The 25420-nt window shown below is 46.8% G+C and overlaps 1 protein-coding gene across 3 annotated transcripts in view; it reads left to right on the top strand.

Annotated features, from left to right (window-relative positions):
- Window positions 1-980: 980 nt before the first annotated feature.
- The window catches only part of MOCS1 (molybdenum cofactor synthesis 1), a 34352-nt gene continuing 9912 nt past the window's right edge, over window positions 981-25420 (top strand). For all 3 annotated transcript variants that reach the window (XM_032253641.1, XM_032253640.1, XM_032253639.1), the window contains exons 1-4: window positions 981-1255; window positions 7712-7838; window positions 8767-8934; window positions 24733-24897. In XM_032253641.1, the coding sequence (XP_032109532.1) occupies window positions 1133-1255; window positions 7712-7838; window positions 8767-8934; window positions 24733-24897 (583 nt within the window). In that variant the 5' untranslated portion in view covers window positions 981-1132. The remainder of the gene's footprint in view (window positions 1256-7711; window positions 7839-8766; window positions 8935-24732; window positions 24898-25420) is intronic.

Raw genomic sequence — 25420 nt, 5'->3', positions numbered from 1 at the left:
TCTTCAAGATCGGGAGCTGTATCTCCACTTCTTAAGCATACACTTGGGAGATGTATCTTCCAGTCAGTATTTTATTCTTGCAATTCCACAGCGATAAGGCTGGTTTGAACATAATGATTCTTAGCACATAAGTTCGTTATTGTGTGTGTTATCCAAAATCTTATAGGCTACAGAACTCTGCTTTATATTTAGAGAGAGGAAGAGGCACACCTCACCATTTCCAGCACATACTGAATGTTGACTTGACTGACTGTAGAAAGTAGATTGCCCTGGGTTTGAAGCCCATTATCAGCTGTGTGACTTCAAGAAAATTACCCAGTCTCTCTAAGCCTCAATATTCTCAGTTGCAAAATGGACATTCTATTCATTCCAGGATTGTTTTAAATAACATTTAGCATGGTGCTTGGTGTATAAGAAGCATTTCATTTCATTATGCACTCATTCTGTGACTTCTCATATACGTTTTTTTTTGTGTGTGTGTTTTTTTTTTTTTTTTCATGGAGAGGGCAAGATAATTGGTATCCTTTTGGGGCACAATTGGAGAAGTGTATCTTGAAAGACCTGATTGACTGTTTTAAAACCAGAGTTTGCACTATGGTGCACTGAGTGAGGTGAGTCAGGCAAGTTGTAGGATCGCTCTTTCTATTTAGAATGTTGATATTTCATGGACTTTTAAATTTATTACGATTTTTGAAATATTAACATTAAAAAATTGCTTACCTTGATAACTGGAGTTTTTCTGGCATCCTCTTAAATTGTGTGCCCAAGGCAGTGCCTCATTCGCTTGGCCCTAGTCCTGCCCTGCCTGTCACACCACGACTTAAATCTGAGACCACAGCACCCAGAAAAACTGGAAGGAAAAGAATCCTGCTCCTCACCTGAGTTTATTTACCCTTCTGCCCTAGAGCGCTAACCCCGCCCGGGAAAGTAGGCACGGGGAGCGGACTACAGTTCCCAGAAGGGCGCGCGAGATGGCGTCCTCGCCTATTGGCTGCGCGGGCCCCGCCTTCTCCCCGCCCTCCCCGCCCCGCCGCTGCCGGGATGGCCCCGCCCCTGCCGGGATGACCCCGGCGGTGAGTGCCAGGCCCTGGTGCTCCCGAAGCCCGCCGCAGCTGTGCAGGGATCAGGCTTCATGGCGGTGCGGCCGCTGTCCCGGATGCTGCGGTGGCTCCTGGGGTCCAGCGCTCGGAGCTGCAGCTCAGGGGCTCCGGTGACGCAGCCCCGCCCCAGGGAGTCCGCGCAAGCTGCCTCGGAGGTGAGCCCACCCCGCCAGCGCCCACAGCTTCCCGAGGCGGGGGTGGCCCGGACACGCTGCCCTTTTCCCCGCGTAGCTCCCGGCCCATCGGCGTGACGGCTTCTGGGAGGGACCCCTTCGCACTCCTCAGTGGAGCTATGTTCTCCAGATGGACCACCCTGTCTCGCCTGCTAGCCCAGCGGGAGAGGCTCCTGGGAGTCCCGCTTCAGAACCTCCCTGCCCCCTAGCCACGCCACCCTCCTTCCAGCTCTGAGCTTGGCCAGAAATTGGGGTAAGCAGAGGACTGGGACTTCGGGGCCAGTGAGGTGTCTTCTTAGTACCCTTCAGCCCTGCCTTGCACCCATCCTCTTTCTTAAACATTTTCCCTCCTTATCCCCAGAGCTCAGATCAGGTGTCCCTGTGACACCTGCTTCCTAATGTGACTGACTAAACATGTCACCTCGGTGCCACCAACGGTGAGATGTAGCTGTAGTCCCATGGCTCTGTAACCCATCCTTTGCTGACACTCCTTGTCTCATTTTTATTAACCTTGGGGAGGGTTCAGCCTTATCGTAGCGCAGAACAGAGCAGGAGGCGGCCTGTTTCAGGTTAGAAATTAATTCCTTTATGTCTTTAGGGTTTGGGGCAGGATCCCTCAGTCCTTGATAGCACCCCTCAGTATTTCAAGTCATAAAAAGTTTTAGGTTTTTGTTGTTCTGCTCAGGTGGTTAGGGAATAATTTGAGGGGGACAGCACCTCTTTTCATTTAGTGAAACCTCTTTTCTGTACCTATCTAGTCAGTTTTTTCCCCATCTCCCAGCATTCGGCTTCCTGTCCTGGGAGATGGGGAAAAAACTGCCTTCCTGTGCTGGGATTTGTAAAATCACTGCTCCCTCCTCCCCCATATTGCTCAATGACTGCCGCCAAATTTGCTTTCCTCAAATCTAACCCCCTCTGGGATCCTCAGATAAGTAGGCTTGTGGTTGGGAAGTGAAGACTTTTTTTTAGTATCCTCCAACTCGTAACTTCATTGAAGAAAAGATAAGCAAAGATGGCTGAGAGATCTTTAAAGAATTCAAGAAAAAGGAAGTTTCTTGAACTGGCCCTCACCCCCCCATCTCCCCTCCCCCCCACCCCCCGTTTTATTTGGTACTGGTCTTTGATGAGATAACCTGTGTGCTGAGTGACTCATGTGGAAGCATTTAGTTTTCACTAAGCCATGTGAAGTCAATAGAGTTTGTACCTTCAGGTGAGGGGACTAATGGAGGTTAACTTTCCTCCAGTCACAGAGCTGTAAAGCAGAGGGTGGGAACTCAACTCTAAAGCCTGTACTCTTTTATCCTTCCTTTGTGGAGGCCAGGGAGAGAGCCTACTCTTATCCATCCCTTTATACTGTGAAGGGAGGGGCAATGAGGCAGAAGGGAGAGCGTAGACCCTGGGGCAGCCCCATCCTTTATTAGGGGATTCAGCAAGTCCCCTTACCTCTCAGTATCTGTTTTCTCATGCACGAAGTGGGAAAAGCGTCTACTTCATAGGGTGTCACGGGTATTAAAAGAGTTAACATATGTTAACATATATTCTTGGAACAAAGCTTAGCCCATGTAGGTGCTGCGTTATGTAAACGTTTGTGGTAATTACTATTATCCCTGCTGCCACTGGCACATGCTGTGTCCTGTGAGGCCCCTCCCATCTGGACTTGCTGGATAGCTATTCTGTCAACTCACATTGAATCCTGGACATCTCATTAGGGTGATCTTCAGCAGACCGGGAGTTCCCGAGGGCTGGGCGCACCTCCGCCTTTCTAGGTATTTCCCCACCACGCTTAACACAGGGTTGTGCAGGCAGTGGATTCAGCCAGTAATTGTAGCCGCTTGAACCTCAACTAGTGAGGAGTCACACGGCGTAGTAGACTAAACTGGACAGGAGTACCATGTTTTCATGTACCAATTTCACCTCAAATTTCACCTGGCTCCTGGCGCTGTCACTTCCCTTTGCTTTGTGTTTATCAGATGAGAGGGCTGGGCCAGCCCATCATAAGATGGGAGAGAGCACAGAAATATGTCTTGAAGAGACTCTAAGGGGAGGTGAGTCTGGAGATATGTTCAGCTCATCTGCAGAGCTTGCCAGTTGGGGTGGGGCCATTTTGAACCCCTGGCCTTCCTTCCCTTCTTGCAGCTGGTAGTCTGCTTTGGGATGGGAGGTTCTTGGAGAGCTAGGATGGAGAGCCACTGGGCATTGTGTGACAGGGTGAGGGTGTGAGGGAGAGAAGTGAGGTGTGAGTGGGAGCTGGCTGTGAGGACTGTGGAAAGGGGCGCCGTGAGCTGAGTCCAAGAACAGGTCAGGTAGCTTCTATATGTGGAAAGGGGTGGTGGATGGGTCAATGGGGAGGTGGGTGGAGGAGACACAGCAACCTGCCAGCCTGTGTCTGGGGTGGCCCAGACAATGTTTGCAGGGATCAGCCCAGCCTGGGAGCACTGCACCCCTCTTCCTCCCTCTGAGGCTCCATGCAGGCTTTGTTGGGTGACAACAAAGTGTGCTGCCTGTGGTGGCGGGAAGCAGGGAGGGTGACTCTGGGCAAGGCAAAGGCACCCAGCTGTTCAGGGGGCCAGAGAAAACAAATGCTGGCTAGGAGGTTAGGCTCAAGGAAGTGGGTGTGGGTGAAGGCGGAAGTACAGCAGGGCCTGGTGAGGGGGAATGAGAGGAAGGAGGAAAAGGGGACTTTTCAGGGGGTCATCTTCACTTCCAGTCTGCCCAGCTCCTCAAAATCCATGTTGCGGTGAAACGTGACTGTCCTTGCCAGAAGCCATAGGTATGGAGACCTCACACTTAGGGTGGGAAGAAGGGGAGTGGGAAAGGAGAATCAGGGTAGGCTCTTTGCTGGGTCCTCTCATTTAAAAGAGATTAATTTTAAGAGACCCCTAGTATATATCATCCCAATAGCAGGATAAATCAGGGCCACTGATACTTGAATTTGGAATGCGCCTTTTTTCTCCTGAATAATCCTGCTGCTCTGTTTAGACTTTGGAGCTATTTGAGGGCTAGCCTTTAGCAGTCAAATCAGATGTTCAAGATCAGTGACTAGTAGAGGAAGGCACCTTGAGCACAGGGTTCCCCCCCCTCACTCCCTTCACCCCAGTCTGCACTGGGTAGACATGAGATGACCAGTAGCATCTGGCAGGCTGCCTAGTGCTTGCTTATTGGAACTAATATTGGTGGTCCTTGGGGATGCTCAGACCCCATTTACCTGGGTGGTGTGGTAGCAGCTTTGAAACCCTGCCTCTGGCCATCTGCTGTTAGTCGGGTTGGAAGGCCAGGGTCTTGAAAGGCAAGGGCAGCTGACAAACTAGAAAAACTGATCACAGCACACAATAGTGTTCGATGGATCACTGATTGAAAACCTCCCATGTGCCAGAAACTCCTCCAATAGAGTTAGGTTGGATTATTATTTCTACTGCGTAAATGAGGAAACTCAGGTTTAGAGAACTTAGGTGACTTTCTCAACAGCTAGAGCCAGGCTTGTGATACAGACTCACCTACTCCAAATCCTGTGCTCAGAACCACAACAAGCAGCCCTGGATTCAAATAGCACCTGGCACCTGGCGTCACTAAGCCAATGGTTCTCAGCCCTGGCTACACAGCTGAGGCACTGGGTTGAGCTAGAATCTTTGGTATGGGGCTCTGTCATCAGTCCTTCTTGAAGCTCCTTGAGTGATTTTGATGTGCTGCCAGAGTTTCGAACCACCACTGTACCAGGTTAAACCATTATGACAGTAGAGACCAGCCTGGAAATTATTACCCCCATGTAATTGAGTTTTGCATATACAACCTTTCTGTTTATATTAGGGACAGGACTTTCATGTGATTCAAAACTTACCAACATCCTGTGCTAGACACCGGGGATACTGAATCAGGCAGGATGACTTCTCATGGAGAAGAAACAGCCTGGGCCAGGCTGAGACCCTGGGAATATGATCCATTTAAGGCCTCCTGCTACCTCTGACATGTCCCAGCCCTTCCTGAGCAAGCAGGGTTGCTGTCTGTTGTGTCTTATAATTCTCTCTGGCTCCTTTGACTGGTGCTGATTATTTTTTTTTCTCCAGGAGATTTAAGGGACAAGGAAAAAGGTAGAAGAATGAAAGTAGGGCATGCAGTGTTAGAGGAGAGAAAAGATGCAGGGATGAGGCTTGTTAATATCTAAGTGACGAGTTTGCATGGCTGGCAGAGTGTGAGTAAGTGTTGAGGAGGCTGGGTTCAGAACCAGTGGTGCAGTCTGCATAAGTCTAGATAAGGTCACAAAAGTTCTCAGAAGTGAAATCTGATCAGCTGAACAAAATTCCTTTTTTTTTTTTTTTTGAGACAGAGTCTTGCTCAGTCACCCAGGCTGGAGTGCAGTGGTGCGATCTCAGTTTACTGCCACATCTGCCTTCCGGGTTCAGACAATTCTCTTGCCCCAGTCTCCCCAGTAGCTGGGATTACAGACACGTACCACCAGCCTAATTTTTGTATTTTTTAGTAGAGACAGGGTTTCACTATGTTGCCAAGGCTGGTCTCAAACTCCTAGCCTCAAGTGCTCTGCCCACCCTAGCCTCCCAAAGTGCTGGGATTATAGGCGTGAACCACCAGCGCCCAGCCCCTAATTCCATTCTTGATTGCTCCATCATGGTGCTTGCTCCTGTGTTTCTGCTGAATCATTCTCCTTGGTCCTCTCACCTCCCAGTTCCTTGATTCACTTTGACTACTCCCCAACCCAGCCACCCCATCCCCACAACATGTTAAGACTAGATTGAGGGGGGGCGGTATCTTGACAAGTGAAGAGGTGACTAACATAACTGACTTGCAAATAGCTATTGATGAAAAAGAAGGCGCAGCACTGTAATATACCCAGATTCCCAAGTATCTCATCTAGACTATAGTGGCTGATGGGATTCTTGACTATGGAGTGCCCCCCCCACCCTACCCCACCCCACCCCGAGGCTGTCTGTGGAAAGGCAGTGGGGTGAGTTTGAGTTTTCTCCATCATACCACAGGGAGGGAGGAAGTGACTGGTGTGATTCTAGCAGACTGCAGTTAGAGAAGGGACTGCTGGTTACTCCCCACAGGACGTTGAGCAGGCTTTCTCAGAGGAGGTGGGAAATTCTCTTGGGGTAGGTAGAGTGAGGATGGTTTATGGGCCCAGAAAATCAGAGCAGCCTCACACACTCATGTGTCTTGTCTTTGAACAACTTGGTAGCTCTTGACCCAGTCAAGGGCTGCCGATGACAATTACCTGGAGAGATTGAAAACGTAACAGCTTCAGAGATGCAGATTTAGTTGGACTCCAGTGGAGTCTTTTTTTAAAGTTCTCCAGATGGTTCTAATGTGCAGCTGGAGCCGAGAAACTTACTGAAGCAAATGCTTCTTCCTCCTAATGTAGGCATAGTTGCGCTAGACCTCTAGAGGACCTGAGGCCTTCTTCTCTCCATCATAATTTTAGGTGTTCACCTCCCACCATCTGATACCACCACCAAGCCCCTGTCTTTGCTCCTGGAAAAACAGGCCTGGAGAAATTAAGGGACCGTCCCAGTGTGCCAGATCATCCCTGTCCCAGAAACCAGGGGTTCTGGTCCCCCCATTTCTGAGCCTTCTCTGTGGATCTCGTGCATGACTGCCAGGGTCATGATTTTTTTGTCCAAAACATTCTAAAGAAGTGACTTCTACCCACCCTCACTGTCATCCTCCCTGTCTTCTCATTGTCAAATTCCCTATCTTCTTGGACTCTCTCTGTAATAGAAGGGAAGAATTTAGAACCTGGAATCAGAAGACCTGGATTTGAATCCTGGTTCTGCCAAGGGTGGTATTGGACCCCTTCCAAGTCTTAGTTATAATAATCCCTTGTAGTGGGTGTGGGAATGGAACAGAACATTCTTTGGAAACTTTAAGATGTTTGGTAAATGTTACTTCCTCAGAGCAATTATCTCATCAGCGTCTGTCAGGATCCAGGTTGAACTCTCCAAAAGACCGATACAGCACAGGGAGACGGACCAGACTTGGTCATGGGAAAGGGTGAAGCCGGTTCCCTCCTTTCTCTCTGCAGGACGGGTTTGGACCTTGTTTGCAGGCTTTAGCAGTTTCCTCCCATTGATGCCAGAGACCATGGGTGCATCATCCTTTTTTCTGGCACTGGCTAGAGTGAAGAATAAGGACTAATAGATTCACCCACACCCTTGCCTCCACCTTGCTGCCCAGCCAGAAATTCTCCCAGCAGAGATCACACCCCGCCCCCAGCTGAGTACTTAATAGATGGGTCTTTTCTGTCATTCTCATTTCTCCATGAGAGGGACAATCACAGCCTCCCCAACACTGCAGAGCCCAAACATGTGGAAGGGTTAGAAGTGCTGCATAGATGTCAGAGTGATGGAGGGGGCAGGTGGTTCTCCTTGCGCCTCTCCCCAGTCTGGTAGCAGGGGCCCATGCTTCCTCCCTGCCCTGTCCTTGCAGGAGCTGTCCAGGCGGAGGCAGTTCCTGCGAGGGCAGGCAGCCCCCTTCTCCGCCATCCTCACAGACAGCTTCGGCCGGCAGCACAGCTACCTTCGGATCTCCCTCACGGAGAAGTGCAACCTCAGATGTGAGTCACCTTCCTGGGCCCTCTCTGGGCTGGTGTCCCTCTGCTGAAGCAGCCTCTGAAATTTCCCTGTGCCCAGAAATCCTCCTGAATCCTCCAGTTCTGCTTTCTAACTTCCTCACCCACTACCCCATGCTCCAGGCCAGGTGGGTTTTAGGGGCAAGATAGGGGTCAAGACTGAGTTGTATGATTGTGGAAGCTGTGTCCTCCTTGGGATTAGATTTGAAAACGTAGTTGGATTTAAAATTAGATTGGGTCCAGGACCTCTCACTCTTCAGGGCTCTTTCCTCCATTTCCCTGTAGTTCCCAAAGTCTAGTACATGGCCAGGGATGGGGTGGTGGACATTATAAACATGTGAAGTAGTCAGCCATGCCCATGGCCAGCACTGCTGACCCTGGAGATGCTCCAGGCCCATGACAGATCAGCTGGCGCCAGGCTGATACAAAGAGGCCTCATTTCATAATCCCTCCAAGGAGTGCTGGAGGGACTTCCAAAGTTCATCTTTCTTGCTCCTCCCCTCCTGCCCCGCTCCCCTCCTCTCCTGCCCCACTCCTCTCCTGCCCTGCCCCCTCCTCTCCTGCCCTGCCTCCTCCTCTCCTGCCCCCCCTTCTCCTGCCCTGCCCCCTCCTCTCCTGCCCCGCCCCCTCCTCTCCTGCCCTGCCCCCCTCTTCTCCTGGATTTTATGTCCAGATTGTGTGTGGTGGGCATGGGGAAAGGTGTTGACCTTTCAGAAATGAGAAAGGCAAGGCCTGGGGAGATGCTGGCCTGGGGTTTTTCCAACTCAGGTTTAGTGAGGTCTCCGCTGACGTCCAGATGGGCTTGGAAAGACTTTGGCCTGTTGGGGAGGTGGGGCTATTGCGGGCCTGCTGGCAATGCCTGTTTCCTCCCTCCACATCCCCGTTTCCCCCCTCCACATCCCCATTCATCCAGGTCAGTACTGCATGCCCGAGGAGGGAGTCCAGCTCACCCCCAAGGCCAACCTGCTGACCACAGAGGAGATCCTGACCCTCGCCCGGCTCTTTGTGAAGGAAGGCGTCGACAAGATCCGGCTCACGGGTGGAGAGCCGCTCATCAGGCCGGATGTGGTGGACATTGTGGGTGAGTTGGACAAAAGTCATGGCCACCCCTCCCTGCGCCCTCTCATCCAGCTGGACTCTGAGTTGATGGTAACATTGGCGGCTGACATTCATTTAGTGTACGACACTCACTTCGTCCTACAATACCCACTGAGACAGATACCATTATTCTTTCCATTTTTAATGAGAAAATGAGGCTTAGGTTGAATAACTTACCCAAGGTCATGAAGCTAGCAGATGCCAGACATCTGTAGCTTGCTGTCACATGGAGACCAAGGTCCTTGCAGGAGACCCACGTGACCTGGCTCTTGCTGACTTCTGAAACCTTGCTGGCTTCTCCACCTCCCCCTCCTCTCCAGGATCCATGGCTGGACCCTGGCATGTGCTGTTCCTTTTGCAAGGTACTCAGGGCGCTCTCCTTGACCTCATTCAGGTCTCTGGTCACATGTCAACTTCTCAGCAAGGCCTTCCTCAACCATCCTGTCTATAAAGTGCATCCTCATGTACTCACCCAGCCACTCTAGCCCAGAAATTGGCAAGTGATAGTGGCCAAACCTGGGCCAACATGTGTATCTGTCTAACTTGCAAGCTGAGTAGTTTTTTGTTTTTGTTTTTGTTTTCAGTCTGGCTCTCACCCAGGTTGGAGTGCGGTGGCGTGATCTTGGCTCACTGCAACCTCTACCTCCCAGGCTCAAGTGATTCTCCAGCCTCATCCTCCCGAGTAGCTTGGATTACAGGCAGACGCTGCCATGCCTGGCTAATTTTTGTGTTTTTAGCAGAGATGGGGGCTTTACCATGTTGGCTAAGGTGGTCTCAAACTCTTGACCTCAAGTGGTCCACCCGCCTTGGCCTCCCAAAGTGCTAAGATATCAGGCATGAGCCACTGTACCCTGCCATGGTTTTCATATTCATACATAATAGGAAAAAAATAACATTTTTTTACCACAGGAAAATTACAAAATCCTATGTTCAGTGTCCATTAATGAAGTTTTATTAGAACATAGCCCTGCCCGTTTATTTACATACTGTCCACAGCTGCTTTGGCAGAGTTGCGTGATGGCAACAAAGGCCGCGTTGCAAAGCTGGCCGGCCAAGTAGCAAATATTTACTTCCACAGGAAAAGTGTGGCAACCCCTGCCCTACCCACTTGCCTGACTCTGTTCTGCTTCATAGCATGTATCTCATCGTGGCACTGTGTGATTGGGTCGTGTGTTTGGTTTATTTAATTGTCTGCCTCTTCCATTAACTGGCGTGAAAGCTCTTGGGTCGCTGGGACAGGCTTTGTTCGTGGCATCCAGTGCCCAACACATGGCTGACGCTCACAGGTTTGTTACACGAATGGAGACTGGGTCAGAGTACAGTCTCTGCAGCACGGCATACTCGGTGTACTCCTGTTGGAATCTCCACTGCCCCTCTTACAAAGCAGCACACCTTTGGGCAACTTTTCAAATCTGTTTTAACCCTGAGGCAGTGATAGAGCCTACCTTACAGGGTTGACCTGAGGAAGGACTGAGAGTAGATTGCCCAGCCTGCGGCATGTGCTCTATAAAGGTAGCTCTCAAGAGCCTCTTGCCATGAGCTGCTTCTAAGCCACAAGATCAGGAGAGACCTTTGCTCATGTCATTATAGGTGATGAAATTGGGATTAGGAGGTTCCGTGTTCTTGATGGCCGCCCCCCTCCAGCTGCTTTGGATGGGATCTCCCCCCGCCCAAGCTCTCTGGCTCAGTAATTGTTCTCTGAGGCACCCTTCTATGTGCTTCATACTGTGCCGGGTACACAAAGATGAATGAGCACCAGCACTGCTGTTGAGGGCCCGTGGCCCATTGGAGGAAGCAGCTGCTGTATAAGGGGAGCCTCGGTGCTATGAGAGTCCCAAGGAGGGGCCCAGGTCTCCCTGACAGCCCTCTCCTCCCTCCTGCCGCATGGCCAGCTCCCACTGGTCACTTGGATCCTCCCTCATCCTGTGCTGGATGAGCTAGCTGGCCCAGGCAAGCTGAGCCCATGTTCCAGGCAGCTCCTCAGGGCTGAAAAACAGGCTGGTTACCAGGAAAGGGCTGAACCCGCTGAACCCAGCTGCTTGCCAGGTCAAGCTCCCTCATCCAGGCCACTTCCTCTGCCTGGCACCCGCTGGCATGGACTGCCTTGTGCCAGGACCTGTGAGAGCTGAGGGGGTGAGGATCGCTCACTGGTCAGGGAGGTACAGGGTGACTGGGCACAGGTATGAGGACTTGGGGCTCTCCCTGGAAGCCCCAGCCTGCACAGTGGGAAGAGTGGGAGCCAGGAAAGCGGGTAGCTCTGTCCCCATTCTGCCACTTACTAGTGGTGTGGTCTCGTGCAGGTTCCTTCCCCACCCAGGGCCTCAGTTTCCTCAGCTGTGGATGAGCCACTTTAAGGACATTTTCTGCTATGATACTCTGGTTATTGGTCCTGGGTGATGGGAGATGGGCAAGGGGTGATCGCCACATGAATGCTGGTTAGGACAAGGCCCCGCCTGCAGTGACCTGCTTCTGAGGATTTACCTTCTGCCTCCCAGGGGGTGGGGGTGGGGGAAAGACCTCACCGCTCCCCCTCCCCTAGTGCTTCAAAAAGAATAGCAGCTGCACCCTGTGGCCCTGTGCATGTGAGCACTTTGACATCTCTCAGCCTAGCCTCTGATCTTCCCCAGAGGAAGAGGAGCTGCTTCAGAGCAAAGCAGCCTTGAAGGGCAGGGCAGATGGGTGCTGGTGGAGGAAGGAGGGACAAGGGATGAGAGGGAAGGGAAGTCAGGGCTGAGAGGTTCACACACACTTTTGCCCACCCTCCCAGGTGAGAGTTTTGAGGGACCCTCACCTGGAGTTAGAGTGAAGGACTGCAATTTCCTGGTTCTGCTGACCTGAGGCCCCGTTCACCTCGGGTCCCTGTCTGAAGCTGTCAGTGTTTGAGCGGTGCTGCAGAACTTGCCACGGGAAGGATTGGGGCCCTTCAGCTCTCTCTGGCTCCCTCTGTCTGCGGTCATCGGTGATGCCCTCTGCCAATCCCCTGACTCTCCAGCATGTGTAGACAAGGTCCCGCCCCTTCTTTCGTGTACACACAGAAGTGCCCCTTCTTTTCAGCTGAGATAGGTTTAAGGCATTATCTTGGTGCAAAAGTTATTTCGGGTTTTGCCATGAATAGCATTGTCCAACGGAGCAGGGGTGTCCTATCTTTTAGTTTCCCTGAGCCACATTAGAAGAAGAATTGTCTGAGGCCACACGTAAAATACACAGACGCTAATGACAGCTGATGAGCTAAAAATTTACTGAAAAATCTCCTAGTGTTTTAAGAAAGTTTACAAATTTGTGTTGGGCCTCATTCAAAGCCATCCTAGGCCACGTGCAGCCCGTGGGCCATGGGATGGACAAGCTTGCCATAGAGCTTCCCAAGAGGATGGAATATTGTGCATCTGTGTTGTCTGATACAGCAGCCGCTCATAACTCTTGGGTACTTGATGTGTGGCCAATGTAACTGAGAAACTGAACTTGCATTTTATTACATTTTCATTAAGTAGCCTCATGCAGCCAGCAGCTGCCATGTTGGACAGTGAAAGTTAGGGTTTTCCAAAAGAAGGAAGAAGGAAGTAAGTGTTGAGGGAGGTAGCAGGGCCGTTGTTTTTGATCCTAACTTCCAGAATGACTGCTCACTGCCAGATGAGCTGGACTTAAGCTAAGAATCACTCACTGGGGAACAGCACACACTATGACCTACTTGAGGGTGACAGGTTGTAAAAAGGAGAGAATCAGAAAAAATAACCATTGGGTACTAGACTTAGTACCTGGGTGACAAAGTAATCCGTACAACAAACCCCCATGACACAAGTTTACCCATGTGATAAACCTGTACCTGTACCCCTGAACCTAAAAGTTGGAAAAAAAAAATTGCTGTAGTTTCTTCCTTTCCTTTTTCTTCCCTTTCTCACTCCCTCCATTCCTTCCCACTTTTCTTAGATCATAGCTTGATCTCACAGCTTAAAGCCCATGAGAGGGGTAATGTCATGGAGAGCCACTGACAGATTTTAAAAGGGGTGGCAACGTTTTTGTTTTTATTTTTGGTGGGCTGCAGTTGCATAGAATTAGATTAAATGTTAATCCTTGGTTCATGAGATATTCTCATTATTGATCCCTGTATGATTTACTTTGTTTTATTCGTGTTAATTTATGTGTTTTAATAATGTTAGCAGTTCTTAAGGAAACCCACTATACCACCACTTTTTTGGCAATATTTTCTTTTCCTAGATATTTTTTTTATTGCATTTAGGTTTTGGGGTACATGTGAAGAACATGTAAGATTGTTGCATAAGTACACACATGGCAGCGTGGTTTGCTGCCTTCCTCCCCTTCACCTGTATCTGGCATTTCTCCCCCTGTTATCCCTCCTCAACTCCCCACCCCCTGCTATCGCTCTCCTTTTTCCCCCCCACAGACCCCATGTTTGATGCCCCCCTCCCTGTGTCCATGTGTTCTCATTGTTCAACACCCGCCCATGAGTGGGAACATGGGATGTTTGATTTTCTGTTCCTATGTCAGTTTGCTGAGAACGATGGTTTCCAGGTTCATCCATGTCCCTACATAGGACACAAACTCATCGTTTTTGATGGCTACATAGTATTCCATGGTGTATATGTGCCACATTTTCCCTGTCCAGTCTATCATCGATGGGCATCTGAGTCAGTTCCAAGTCTTTGCTATTGTAAACAGTGCTGCAATGAACATTCGTGTGCATGTGTCCTTATAATATAACGATTTGTAATCCTTTGGATATATACCCAGTAATGGGATTGCTGGGTCAAGTGGAGTTACTGTTTCTAGGTCCTTGAGGAATCTCCACACTGTCTTCCACAATAGATGAACTAATTTACACTCCCACCAACAGTGTAAAAGTGTTCCTATTTCTCCACATCCTCGCCAGCATCTGTTGTCTCCAGATTTTTTAATGATCGCCATTCTAATTGGCTTGAGATGGTATCTCAATGTAGTTTTGATAGGCATTTCTCTAATGACCAGTGATGATGAGCATTATTTCATATGTTTGTTGGCCTCATACATGTCTTCTTTTGTAAAGTGTCTGTTCATATCCTTCAACCAATTTTGAATGAGCTTGTAAATCTGTTTGTTTGTTTGTTTTTTTCTCGTAAATCTGTTTTCGTTCTTTGTAGATTCTGGATATCAGCCCTTTGTCAGATGGGTAGATTGCAAAAATTTTTTCCCATTCTGTTGGTTGCCGATTCACTCTAATGACTGTTGCTTTTGCTGTGCAGAAACTCTGGAGTAGAATTAGGTCCCATTTGTCTGTTTTGGCTTTTGTTGCCAATGCTTTTGGTGATTTAGTCATGAAGGCCTTGCCTATGGCTGTGTCCTGGATGGTTTCTGCCTAGGTTTTCTTGTAGGGTTTTTATGGTGTTAGGTCTTATGTTTAAGTCTTTAATCCATCTGGAATTAATTTTAGTATAAGGTGTCAGGAAGGGGTGCAGTTTCTGCTTTCTGCACATGGCTAGCCAGTTTTCCCAACACCATTTATTAAGCAGGGAATCCTTTCCCCATTGCTTGTTTTTGCCAGGTTTGTCAAAGATCAGATGGTTTTAGATGTGTGGCGTTGCCTCCGAGGCCTCTGTTCTGTTCCATTGGTCTATATCTCTGTTTTGATACCAGTACCATGCTGTTTTGATTACAGTAACCTTGTAACATAGTTTGAAGTCGGGTAGTGTGATGCCTCCATCTTTGTTCTTTTTGCTCAGAATTAACTTGGGTATGCAGGCTCTCTTTTGGTTCCATATGAAGTTTAAGGTGGTTTTTTCCAGTTCTGTGAAGAAGGTCATTGGTAGCTTGATGGGGATAGCATTGAACTGTAAATTACTTTGGGCAGTATGACCATTTTCACAATATTGATTCTTCCTAACCATGAGCATGGAATGTTTCTCCATCTGTTTATGTCCTATCTTATTTCCTTGAGCAGTGGTTTGTAGTTATCCTTGAAGAGGTCCTTTACGTTCTTTGTTATTTGTATTGCTCAGCATTTTATTCTCTTTGTAACAATTGTGAATGGCAGTTCATTCTTGATTTGCCTCTCTTTAAGTCTGTTATTGGTGTATAGGAATGCTTGTGATTTTTGCACATTGATTTTGTCTCCTGAGACGTTGCTGAAGTTGCTTATCGGTTTCAGGAGATTCTGGGCTGAGATAATGGGGTCTTCTAAATATTCAATCATGTCATCCACAAATAGAGACAATTTGACTTCCTCCTTTCCTAATTGAATACCCTTTGTTTCTTTTTCTTGCCTGATTGCTCTGACTAGAACTTCCAATACGATAATGAATAGGAGTGGTGAGAGAGGGCATCCTTGTCTAGTGCCAGATTTCAAAGGGAATGCTTCCAGTTTTTGCCCATTCAGTATATTAGCTGCTGGTTTGTCGTAAATAGCTTTTATTATTTTGAGATACCATCTGTCAATACCTAGTTTATTGAGAGTTTTTAGCATAAAGGGCTGTTGAATTTTGTCAAAGGCCTTCTCTGCATCAATTGAGATAATCATGTGGTTTTTGTCTTTGGTTCTGTTTATGTGGTGAATTACGTTTATAGACTTGCGTATGTTGAACCAGCCTTGCATCCCTGGGATGAAGCCTACTTGATCATGGTGGATAAACTTTTGATGTGCTGTTGCAATCGGTTTGCCAGTATTTTATTGAAGATTTTTGCATCTGTGTGTGTCATGGATATTGGCCTGAAGTTTTCTTTTCTTGTTGAGTCTCTGCCAGGTTTTGGCATCAGGATGATGTTGGTCTCATAAAATGATTTGGGAAGGATTCCCTCTTTTTGGATTGTTTGGAATAGTTTCAGAAGGAATGGTACCAGCTCCTCTTTGTATGTCTGGTAGAATTCAGCTGTGAACCTATCTGGACCTGGGCTTTTTTTGGTGGGTAGGCTATAAATTGCTGCCTCAACGTCAGCTCTTGTTATTGGTCTATTCAGGGTGTTGACTTCTTCCTGGTTTAGACTTGGGAGGATGCAAGTGTCCAGGAATTTATCCATTTTTTCCAGGTTTACTGGTTTATATGCACAGAGTTGTTTGTAATAATCTCTGATGATGGTTTGTATTTCTGTGGAATCTGTGGTGATATCCCCTTTATCATTTTTTATTGCATCTATTTGATTCTTCTCTCTTTTCTTTTTATTAATCTGGCTAGTGGTCTATTTTGTTGATCTTTTCAAAAAACCAGCTCCTGGATCTATTGATTTTTTGAAGGGATTTTTGTGTCTCGCTGTCTCCTTCAGTTCTGCTCTGATCTTAGTTATTTCTTGTCTTCTGCTAGGTTTTGAGTTTTTTTGATATTGCTCCTCTAGCTCATTCAATTTTGATGATAAGATGTCAATTTTAGATCTTTCCTTGCTTCTCATGTGGGTATTTATTGCTATATATTTTCCCCTAGACACTGCTTTAAATGTGTTCCAGAGATTCTGGTATGTTGTGTCTTCATTCTCATTGGTTTTGAAAAACATCTGTATTTCTGCCTTCATTTCATTGTTTATCCAGTCAACATTAAAGAGCTAGTTGTTCAGTTTCTATGAAGCTGTGCAGTTCTGAGTTAGTTTCTGAATTCTGAGTTCTAACTTGACTGCGCTGTGGTCTGAGAGAGTGTTTGTTACAATTTCCATTCTTTTGCATTTGCTGACGAGTGGTTTACTTCCAATTATGTGGTCAATTTTAGAGTAGGTGTGATGTGGTGCTGAGAAAAAGGTATATTCTGTGGATTTGGGGTGGAGAGTTCTGTAAATGTCTATTAGGTTTGCTTGGTCCAGGTCTGAGTTCAAGTCCTGGATATCCTTGTTAATTTTCTGTCTGGTTGATCTGTCTAATGTTGACAATGGGGTGTTAAAGTCTCCCAATATTATTGTTTGGGAGTCTAAGTCTCTTTGTAAGTCATTAAGAACTTGCCTTATGTATCTGGGTGCTCCTGTATTGGGTGCGTATATATTTAGGATCGTTAGCTCTTCTTGTTGCATTGATCCTTTTACCATTATGTAATGTCCCTCTTTGTCTCTTATGATCTTTGTTGCTTTAAAGTCCAATTTATCAGAGACGAGAATTGCAACTCCTGCTTTTTTTTTGCTCTCCATTTGCTTGGTAAATCTTCCTCCATCCCTTTATTTTGAGCCTTTGTGTATCCTTGCATGTGAGATGGGTTTCCTGGATACAGCACACCGATGGGTTTTGGCTTTTTATCCAATTTGCCAGTCTGTGTCTTTTGATTGGGGCATTTAGTCCATTTACATTTAGGGTTAATATTGTTATGTGCGAATTTGATACTGCCATTTTGGTGCTAGCTGGGTGTTTTGCCCTTTAGTTGAGCTGGTACTTGTTGTTCCTTTATATGTGTAGAGCCTCTTTCAGGAGCTCTCGTAGAGCTGGGCTGGTGGTGATGAAATCTCTGAGTACTTGCATGTTCCCAAAGGATTTTATTTTTCCTTCACTTATGAAGCTTAGTTTGGCTGGATAGGAGATTCTGGGTCGAAAGTTCTTTTCTTTAAGAATGTTGAATATTGGCCCCCACTCTGTTCTGGCTTTTAGGGTTTCTGCTGTGAGTCTGATGGGCTTCCCTTTGTGGGTAACCGGACCTTTCTCTCTGGCTGCCCTTAGCATTTTATCCTTCATTTCCACCCTGGTGAATCTGATGATTATGATTATGTGCCTTGGGGCTGCTCTTCTTGCGGAATATCTTTGTGGTGTTCTCTGTATTTCCTGGACTTGAGTGTTGGCCTGCCTTGCTAGGTTGGGGAAGTTTTCCTGGATAATATCCTGAAGAGTATTTTCCAGCTTGGATTCATTCTCCCCGTCACATTCTGGTACACCTATCAAATGTAGATTAGGTCTTTTTACATAGTCCCATATTTCTTGGAGACTGTATTCATTTCTTTTTACCCTTTGTTCTCTAATCTTGCCTTCTCATTTTATTTAATTGAGTTGATCTTTGATCTCTGATACCCTTTCTTCTGCTTGATCAGTTTGGCTATTGAAACTTGTATATGCTTTGCGAAGTTCTTGTGTTTTTCAGCTCCATCAATTCATTTATATTCCTCTCTAAGCTATTTACTCTTGTTAGCACTTCGTCAAACCTTTTTTCAAAGTTCTTAGTTTCTTTGCTTTGGGTTAGAACATGTTCTTTTAGCTCAGAGAAGTTTGTTATTACCCACCTTCTGAAGCCTGTTTCTGTCAATTCATCACACTCATTCTCCATCCAGCCTTGTTCCCTTGCTGGTGAGGAGTTGTGATCCCTTGGAGGAGGAAAAGCATTCTGGTTTTGGGTGTTTTCATCCTTTTTGCACTGGTTTCTTCCCATCTTCGGTCTTTGTAGTTGTTGACTTTCAGATTGGGTCTCTGAGTGGACGTCCAGTTTGTTGATAATGAAGTTTTTTCTTTCTGTTTCTTAGTTTTCCTTCTAACCATCAGCCCCCTCTGCTGTAGGACTACTGGAGGTCCACTCCCAGCCTTGCTTGCCTGGGGATCACCTGCAGCATCTGCAGAAGAATAAGGGTTGCTGCCAATTTCTTCTTCTGCTATCTTGTGTCCCAGAAGGATACCTGACAGATGTCAGTCTGAGCTGTCCTTTATGAGGTGACTCTTTGGGTATATGGGGGTCAGGGATCTGCTTGAGGAGACAGTCTGTCCTTTTTAGGAGCTCAGGTGCTGGGCTGTGAGTTCCATTCAGAGCTGCTGGGCAGGTACGTGTAAGTCTGCTGCAGCAGATCTCATAAACGCCTTTTTTTTTCCCCAGGTGCTCTGTCCCTGGAAGGTAGGGCTTTATTTATAAGTTTCTGCCATGCTGCTGCCTTTATCAGGGCTGCCCTGCTCAGTGAGGAGGCAGCCTAGTCACAATCTGCCTGCAGGGGCTTTGCTGAGCTGCTGTGGGTTCCGTCCAGCTGCCATGTGAACTTCCCTGCAGTTCTGTTTTATAGGGGTATAGTTAGAACTGCCTCGGCAATGGCGGCCCACCACTGTAATGGCAGACTCGCTCTATAATGGTGAACTGTCTCAGCAATGGCGGGCCACCTTGACAATGGCGGGCCACCTTGGCAACGGCGGGCCACCTTGGCAGTGGCGGACTACCTCAGTAGTGGTGGATTGCCTCGGTAATGGCGGACACCCTTCCCCCACAGAGCTGGACCGTCCCTGGTTCAGCTGTGCTTGCTGTGAAATTCTCAATCCAGAGCATTTCAGACTGCTATTTTTTGCAGGAGTAGGACCGGCCGAGCCTGGTCACCTGGCTCCCTTCCTCGGACCCCTTTATTTTTTCAGTTGAACAGACGACTCTGTCTCCCAGGCGTCCCAGTCACCAGTTGAAACGGTGCCCGGATTTGTGTGATTTCTTGTGTGTAGACCTGCTGCACTGGCTGAAACAGCCACTGGAGATTTGTGGTGCTTTTTCGCTGGGGGATCTCCTGGCCTAGCTCCCTGTTTTGGTCCCCTTTTTTTGAGTTGAATGGGTGACTCTATCTCCCAGGCATGCCAGTCGCCAGTTGAAAAGGCACCCAAATTTGTGTGAGATTTTGTGCAGATACCCGCTGTGCTGGCTGAAACAGCCACACTGGGGGCTCGTGGTGCTTTTTCCCCCCGGGAATCTCCTGGCCTGGCTCCCTGTTTAAGTCCCCTTTTTTCAGTTGATCAGGCAACTCTGTCTCCCAGGCATTCCAGTCGCCTTTTGAAAAGGTGTCCAAATTTGTGTGAGATCTGTGTGATTTCCTGAATGGTGACCCACTATACCGGCTGAAATAGCCATGCTGGAGATTCTTGGCGCTTTATTGCCCGGGAATCTCCTGGCCTGGCTCCCTGTTTCAGTCCCCTTTTTATCAGTTGAACAGGTGACTCTGTCTCCCAGGCATTCCAGTCGCCTGTTGAAAAGGCGCCTGGAACTGTGTCATTTCCCATGCAGCAATCCACTGCACTGGCTGAAACAGCCACACTGGATATTCGTGGTGCTTTTTCATCTGGAAATCTCCTGGCCTGACTCCCTGTTTCAGTCTGCTTTTTATTGGTTGAACGGGCAACTCTGTCTCCCAGGCACTTCAATTGCCAGCTGAAACCACATCCGGACTCGTGTATTTTATGTGGAGACCCGCCACGCCTGCCAAAACAGCCGTGCTGGCAACCCGTGGGGCCCCTCCGCCCGGGAATCTCCTGGTCTGTGAGCAATAAAAATCCATCTGGAAATATGGCGTCCACTCTTCACGCTCTAGCTGGGAGCTGCAGTCCAGAGCTGATACTAATCGGCCATCTTGCAGCAATATTTTTTAACTACCTATGTGGCCTCCCACCACACTGCCTCCTAAGGTAAGCATTCCTTAGTTTTCTATTTATCATTTCCTTGCTACCTCCCTGCCCCCCCCCTTTTTTTTAGGCTGGGTCTAGCTCTGTTGCCCAGGCAAGTGATCCTACCACCTCAGCCTCCAGAGTAGCTGGGACAACAGGCACGCACCACGCACCACCACACCCAGCTAATTTTTGTATTTTTTGTAGAGACAGTGTTTTGCCGTGTTACCCAGGCTGGTCTTGCACTCCTAGACTCAAGTGATCTTCCTGCCCTGGCTGCCCAAAGTCCTGGAATTACAGGCATGAACCACCACACCTGGCCCATTCCCTTGCTTTTAAAAAAGTAGATACACTGTTTTCAACTTTGTCAATGTCATGCTGTGTGTAATCTTCAGGACTTTTTTTTTTTTTTTTTTTGACTCAAGTAAAATGCATGATGTTATAGAGTTCTTTTTTCCTCTGTGGTCTACTGCTACATTATGTGAATGTACCCTATTTTCTCCTTTTAGCGAGCATTTGAATTGGTTCCAGTTGTGTTGTGGACAGTGCTGCTTTGAACATTCATGTTTTCATTAACATTTCTTGGCGTACACTTTGTCTAGCAGTGGAATTGTCAGATCATGAAGTATGTGAATGTTTAACTCTGGAAAACAATGTGGCATTGCTTCATAAAGTGGTTGTACCAAATATACTTACACCAGCACTACGTAAGGGATCCTGTCAACCGGCTTCCCCAGCACTACTATTCTTGTTTTTCACCAGTCGAACAAGTGTAAAATTATATTTCACTGTGGTCTTAGTTTGTATTTTTGTGTTTAAGAATGAAGTTGGCATCTCTTCACATGTTAATTAGCTAAACATAAATATAAAATATCTTTTTCTGTGTAATTCCTGTTCATGTCTTTTGCCCATTTTTCTATTTAGTTCTTTGTCCTTTCATATTGATTTGGTACAGATTCTTTACATATGTTGCAGATATCTCCTCCCAATCTGAAAAAAAAAGTATACCATGTGTAATGATTCTTTTTGATTAGTAGCAGTTCTTCTTCAGTATTTTGTTTTTTCTTTCATGGTTGTTTTCATATCTTGTTAATGAAATACCTAACCCCAGATCAGATCACCTACCTATGTTCTTCACTAAAAATTGTAAGTTTAGCATATAAGTCCTTAGTTCATCTGTAGATGACTTTTGGGAACCCAATGTAATTTTTTTCCATATGGATAGTTGTCTTTTTCTTGTTATTTGTATTGAACAATCCTCACTCCATAAATTTGCCATTCTGTAAGTATTGATCTGTTTCAGGTCTACTTTGTTCTGTTGGTCAATTTGTTAGTCTCTGTGCCAATATCAACCTGTCCTAATCACTGTAGCTTTGTCAGTCAATTATCTGGTAGGGCAAATTCGTTTTATTTTTCAACAGTGTTTCACATATACTAAGGCTTGGCTATGTAAATTTTAAAATCAGCTTATGACGTTTTGTTCTGTTCTGTTTTGAGAGAGTCTCACTCTGCTGCCCAGGCTGGAATGCAGTGATGCAATGACGGCTCACTGCCACCTCCACCTCCTGAATTCAAGTGATTTTCCTGCTTCAGCTGCCCAAGTGGCTGGGTTTGCAGGCATGTGCCACTACCACACCTGGCTAATTTTTGTCTTTTTGGTAGAAACAGGGTTTTACCACATTGGCCAGGCTGGTCTTGAACTCCTGACCTCAAGTGATCCACCCACCTTGTCCTCCAAAATGCTGGGATTACAGGCGTGAGCCTTCACACCCAGCCTCCAGTTGACTTTTAAACTAGTTCTTTGGGAAGTTGCCACTGATTTCTTCATTAAGGTGATAATTGGTGATTGTGCTGAGGCCTCAGTGGGCAAGGGAAAGAATAGATTCTGTGTTTCTCCAGGGTTGATTTTGCAGGTATGAACAACCACTGCTAATTTTCCTTATTGGGAGAGGCAGAGTGAAACTCTTGCCTTTTTCAACAGCTCTTGTAAACTTTATTTTTAACAAAAGTAATTTATGTTTATTTCAGAAAAGCAGAAAGAATGTTGTTACTGCCTGTTTGTAACCACTGTTGACGTTTTGGTTTTATGACCTGCCTGCCATTTTTCTCTGCATCTCATGTTTACTGTCTTCTGTGTTGATTGCATTTGTGTTACAGTTCTGTCTACCTAATATAGTGTGTGCATTTCCCTATACCCCAGTGTATGATTTTACAGAGTCATTTTGAGTTGCATAATATTCCATTATCCAGAGAAAACATAATTCAACCAGTTTGCTATAGTTGGCTCTCTAGATTATTTCCCACTTTCCTTAATTACGTATTGCTCTGTAATGAACACTCTTGTAGATAAATATTATTCACATCCATGATTATTTCCTTAGATTAAATTCTTAGTGGAATTTCAGGTCAAAGGCTTTAAAAAGTTCCATGTACAACTCTCCAGAAAGATTATATAATTTTATTCTTACACCATGAGTGTGTGCACTTCCATGCACCCCTATCTGAAACCGATGATGAATTTTGTAATATTCTGCCTTTTTCTGAGTTCGGCTTCACTTGAGCACTTGAGTCTTGGTTTCCGCTTTCATGCAGCGCTGAGCTGAGCCTTCGTACAGACATGCATTTACATAGCTTCTTGGAAACAACTGGTCTGGTGGCTGGAAGGATGTGGTCAGTGGCACTGTCCATGTAGCAGAGGTCAGCTAAAATCCAGGGGGAGGAGTGTATGCATGCCTCTCACGTTCTAAAAGGAAACTCGTTCATTATAGAAAGAAATGTTACCTATAAATAAACATAAAAAATCACCTGTGATCCTACTGATCAAAGATAACTACTGTACATATTTTGACAGCTTGTCTTTTCTCTGGATTTTATTGGATTTGAATGTGAGCAGGTGTGTTTCTTCAGACTCATTCTTTTCATTCTTTGGTCTTTTGTATGCAGCTCTTCAAGAATGCCTCTGCCGAATTTTCCAGCTTGCTCATTTGTTCTTGTGTCCATTCTGCTTCTCAAGTTTCTCTTTTAGTTTGCAACTATATATTTTAATTTTCAAGGGCCCTAATTAGGATTTTCCATTGGTTTATTTTCAGGATTGAGTATTTAGCCCAATGAGGATATTCCCTCTGTTTTTTAAAAGAATTGTTTTCTGTTACCACTGTTCCTTCTCCTCTTCCTTTCATTATTCTATTTGAGGAATTGGTGATCTTTCTTTCATGGCATCCTCCTTTAACGTTTATTAATTCTTGGTGGCATACTCATCTTAGTGCCTGAGGTCTGTGTTGGCCTGCCTGGCAATGTTGTGTTTCTATGGGCTGCTCCAAGGTTGTGGAGAAGGGGTGTGAGGTACTGCTGAGTGTCACCAGGACTCAGGGCTTGCCCCCAGTATGGTTTGGCTGTGTCCCCACCGAAACCTTATATTGAATTGTAGTTCCCATAATCCCTAAGTGTCATGGCAGGGACCTAGTAGGAGGTAATTTAATAATGGGGGTGGTTACCCTCATGCTGTTCTCATGATAGTGAGTTTTCACGGGATCTGATGGTTTTTATGAAGGGCTTTTCTTGTTTTGTTCAACACTTCTTGCTGCCGCCATTTGAAGGAGGACATGTTTACTTCCTCTTCTGCCATGATTGTAAGATTCCTGAGGCCTCCCCATCCATGCTGAACTGTGAGTCAAGTAAACGTCTTTTTTTTTTTTTTTTTATAAACTATCCATCTCAGGTATTTCTTTATTAGCAGCATGAGAAGAAACTAACACAGCCGCATGGCTGGCTTAGGTGTCTGCACTGGTGCTCTGTCCTTGAGGCAAATGCTTCTGCTGCCTTCCCCTGCCTGCGGGGAAGGATGAGGCCAACCTGCCCAACTCCTCCAAATGTAACTCCTGGATGCACTTGAGCTGTGGTCTCTATCCATCTGATCAATCCATTTGCTTTCTTTCAGTACTTCTTTACCTTTCTAGGCTATTTACAGCATTCTTTCTTACCTTCCAATGCTGTTATGGATTTTTTAAATCATTCCATTATTTCTAGGGACATTTGGTAGAATGGAGTGTCAAATAGCACTTAATTCAAACACTTTTATGCTTTCATTATACAGAATATCAGGACCTGTGTAGTAGTTCATTGTTAAGAACAGAGTCTTGAGTTGGGTACACGTGGATTTAAATGCCAACTCTTCTTACTGTGTGACATTAAGCAATTTTCATAGTCTTTCAGAGAACGTCTTTTTTAATTTACTAAATGAGATCATTGTTATTGTGAGGCTTCAATGAGCTAATGTGTGCAAAGCCATCAGCAGAGCACCTAGCAAAGAGAGAGCACTCAGTGCTTAATCTTTTGGTTATTTTTGTCAATTTTTATTCTTAGATTTCTTTTAAAATTTGGCTTGGTTAATATGGGTCTGTAAAGAGCCTCTTTTCTTTGACTGGACAGAGTTTTGCCTTCCAGCCCTCCTCCTGGCCCCACCAAGAACAAGCAAGCAGTCTGACCCCCTTCCTGTTGTCCTTACAGCCCAGCTCCAGCAGCTGGAAGGGCTGAGGACCATTGGTGTCACCACCAATGGCATCAACCTGGCCCGGATGCTGCCCCAGCTTCAGAAGGTTGGTCTCAGCGCCATCAATATCAGCCTGGACACCCTGGTGCCTGCCAAGTTTGAGTTCATCGTCCGCAGGAAAGGTGAGCAGATGTGGATGGGGTGGGTTTTCCCTCCCAGAGTCCACTTAGCTGGGGAGGGCATGGCCAGTGCTGAGCAAGGGGCCTGGTCGCTTCCTCTTGGTGCCTGGGCTATTGGTAAGTCACAGCACTTATTTCTTACCCCTCATCTTTGCCAAATGTACATCAGTGACTTTTGGGGCCAGATGCTAATGACCTAGGGAGACCAACCTCCCCACCACCCCAGCCCCAGTCTGCCCAGGACTGGAGGGGGTTTTAGAATGAAGGACTTGAAGTTTTAAAACCAAGACAGTCCATGGCAAACTGGGTGGAACTGGTCATTGTACAATGAGCTCTGAAGAAACGTGGACAGCCCAAGGTGGAAGTAGCCACTCTGGGACGCCAGGGTGTGGGTGTGTGCCGTCGAGTGGGGGTCCCCCAGCAGTCCCCCATGGTTGTCCCTGTGCCTGCCTGGATATAAACCTCTCCTAGGCACCCCTTGCTGCAAGCACACCCACATCTTCTGCTCGGCTGCCTCAGGAGGCCA

The sequence above is a fragment of the Sapajus apella genome, unplaced genomic scaffold (assembly GCF_009761245.1).
Source record: "Sapajus apella isolate SASKATOON/1434 unplaced genomic scaffold, GSC_monkey_1.0 scaffold83, whole genome shotgun sequence".
NCBI classification, from domain to species: Eukaryota; Metazoa; Chordata; class Mammalia; order Primates; family Cebidae; genus Sapajus; species Sapajus apella.
This window is presented reverse-complemented; position numbering and strand designations above follow the sequence as displayed.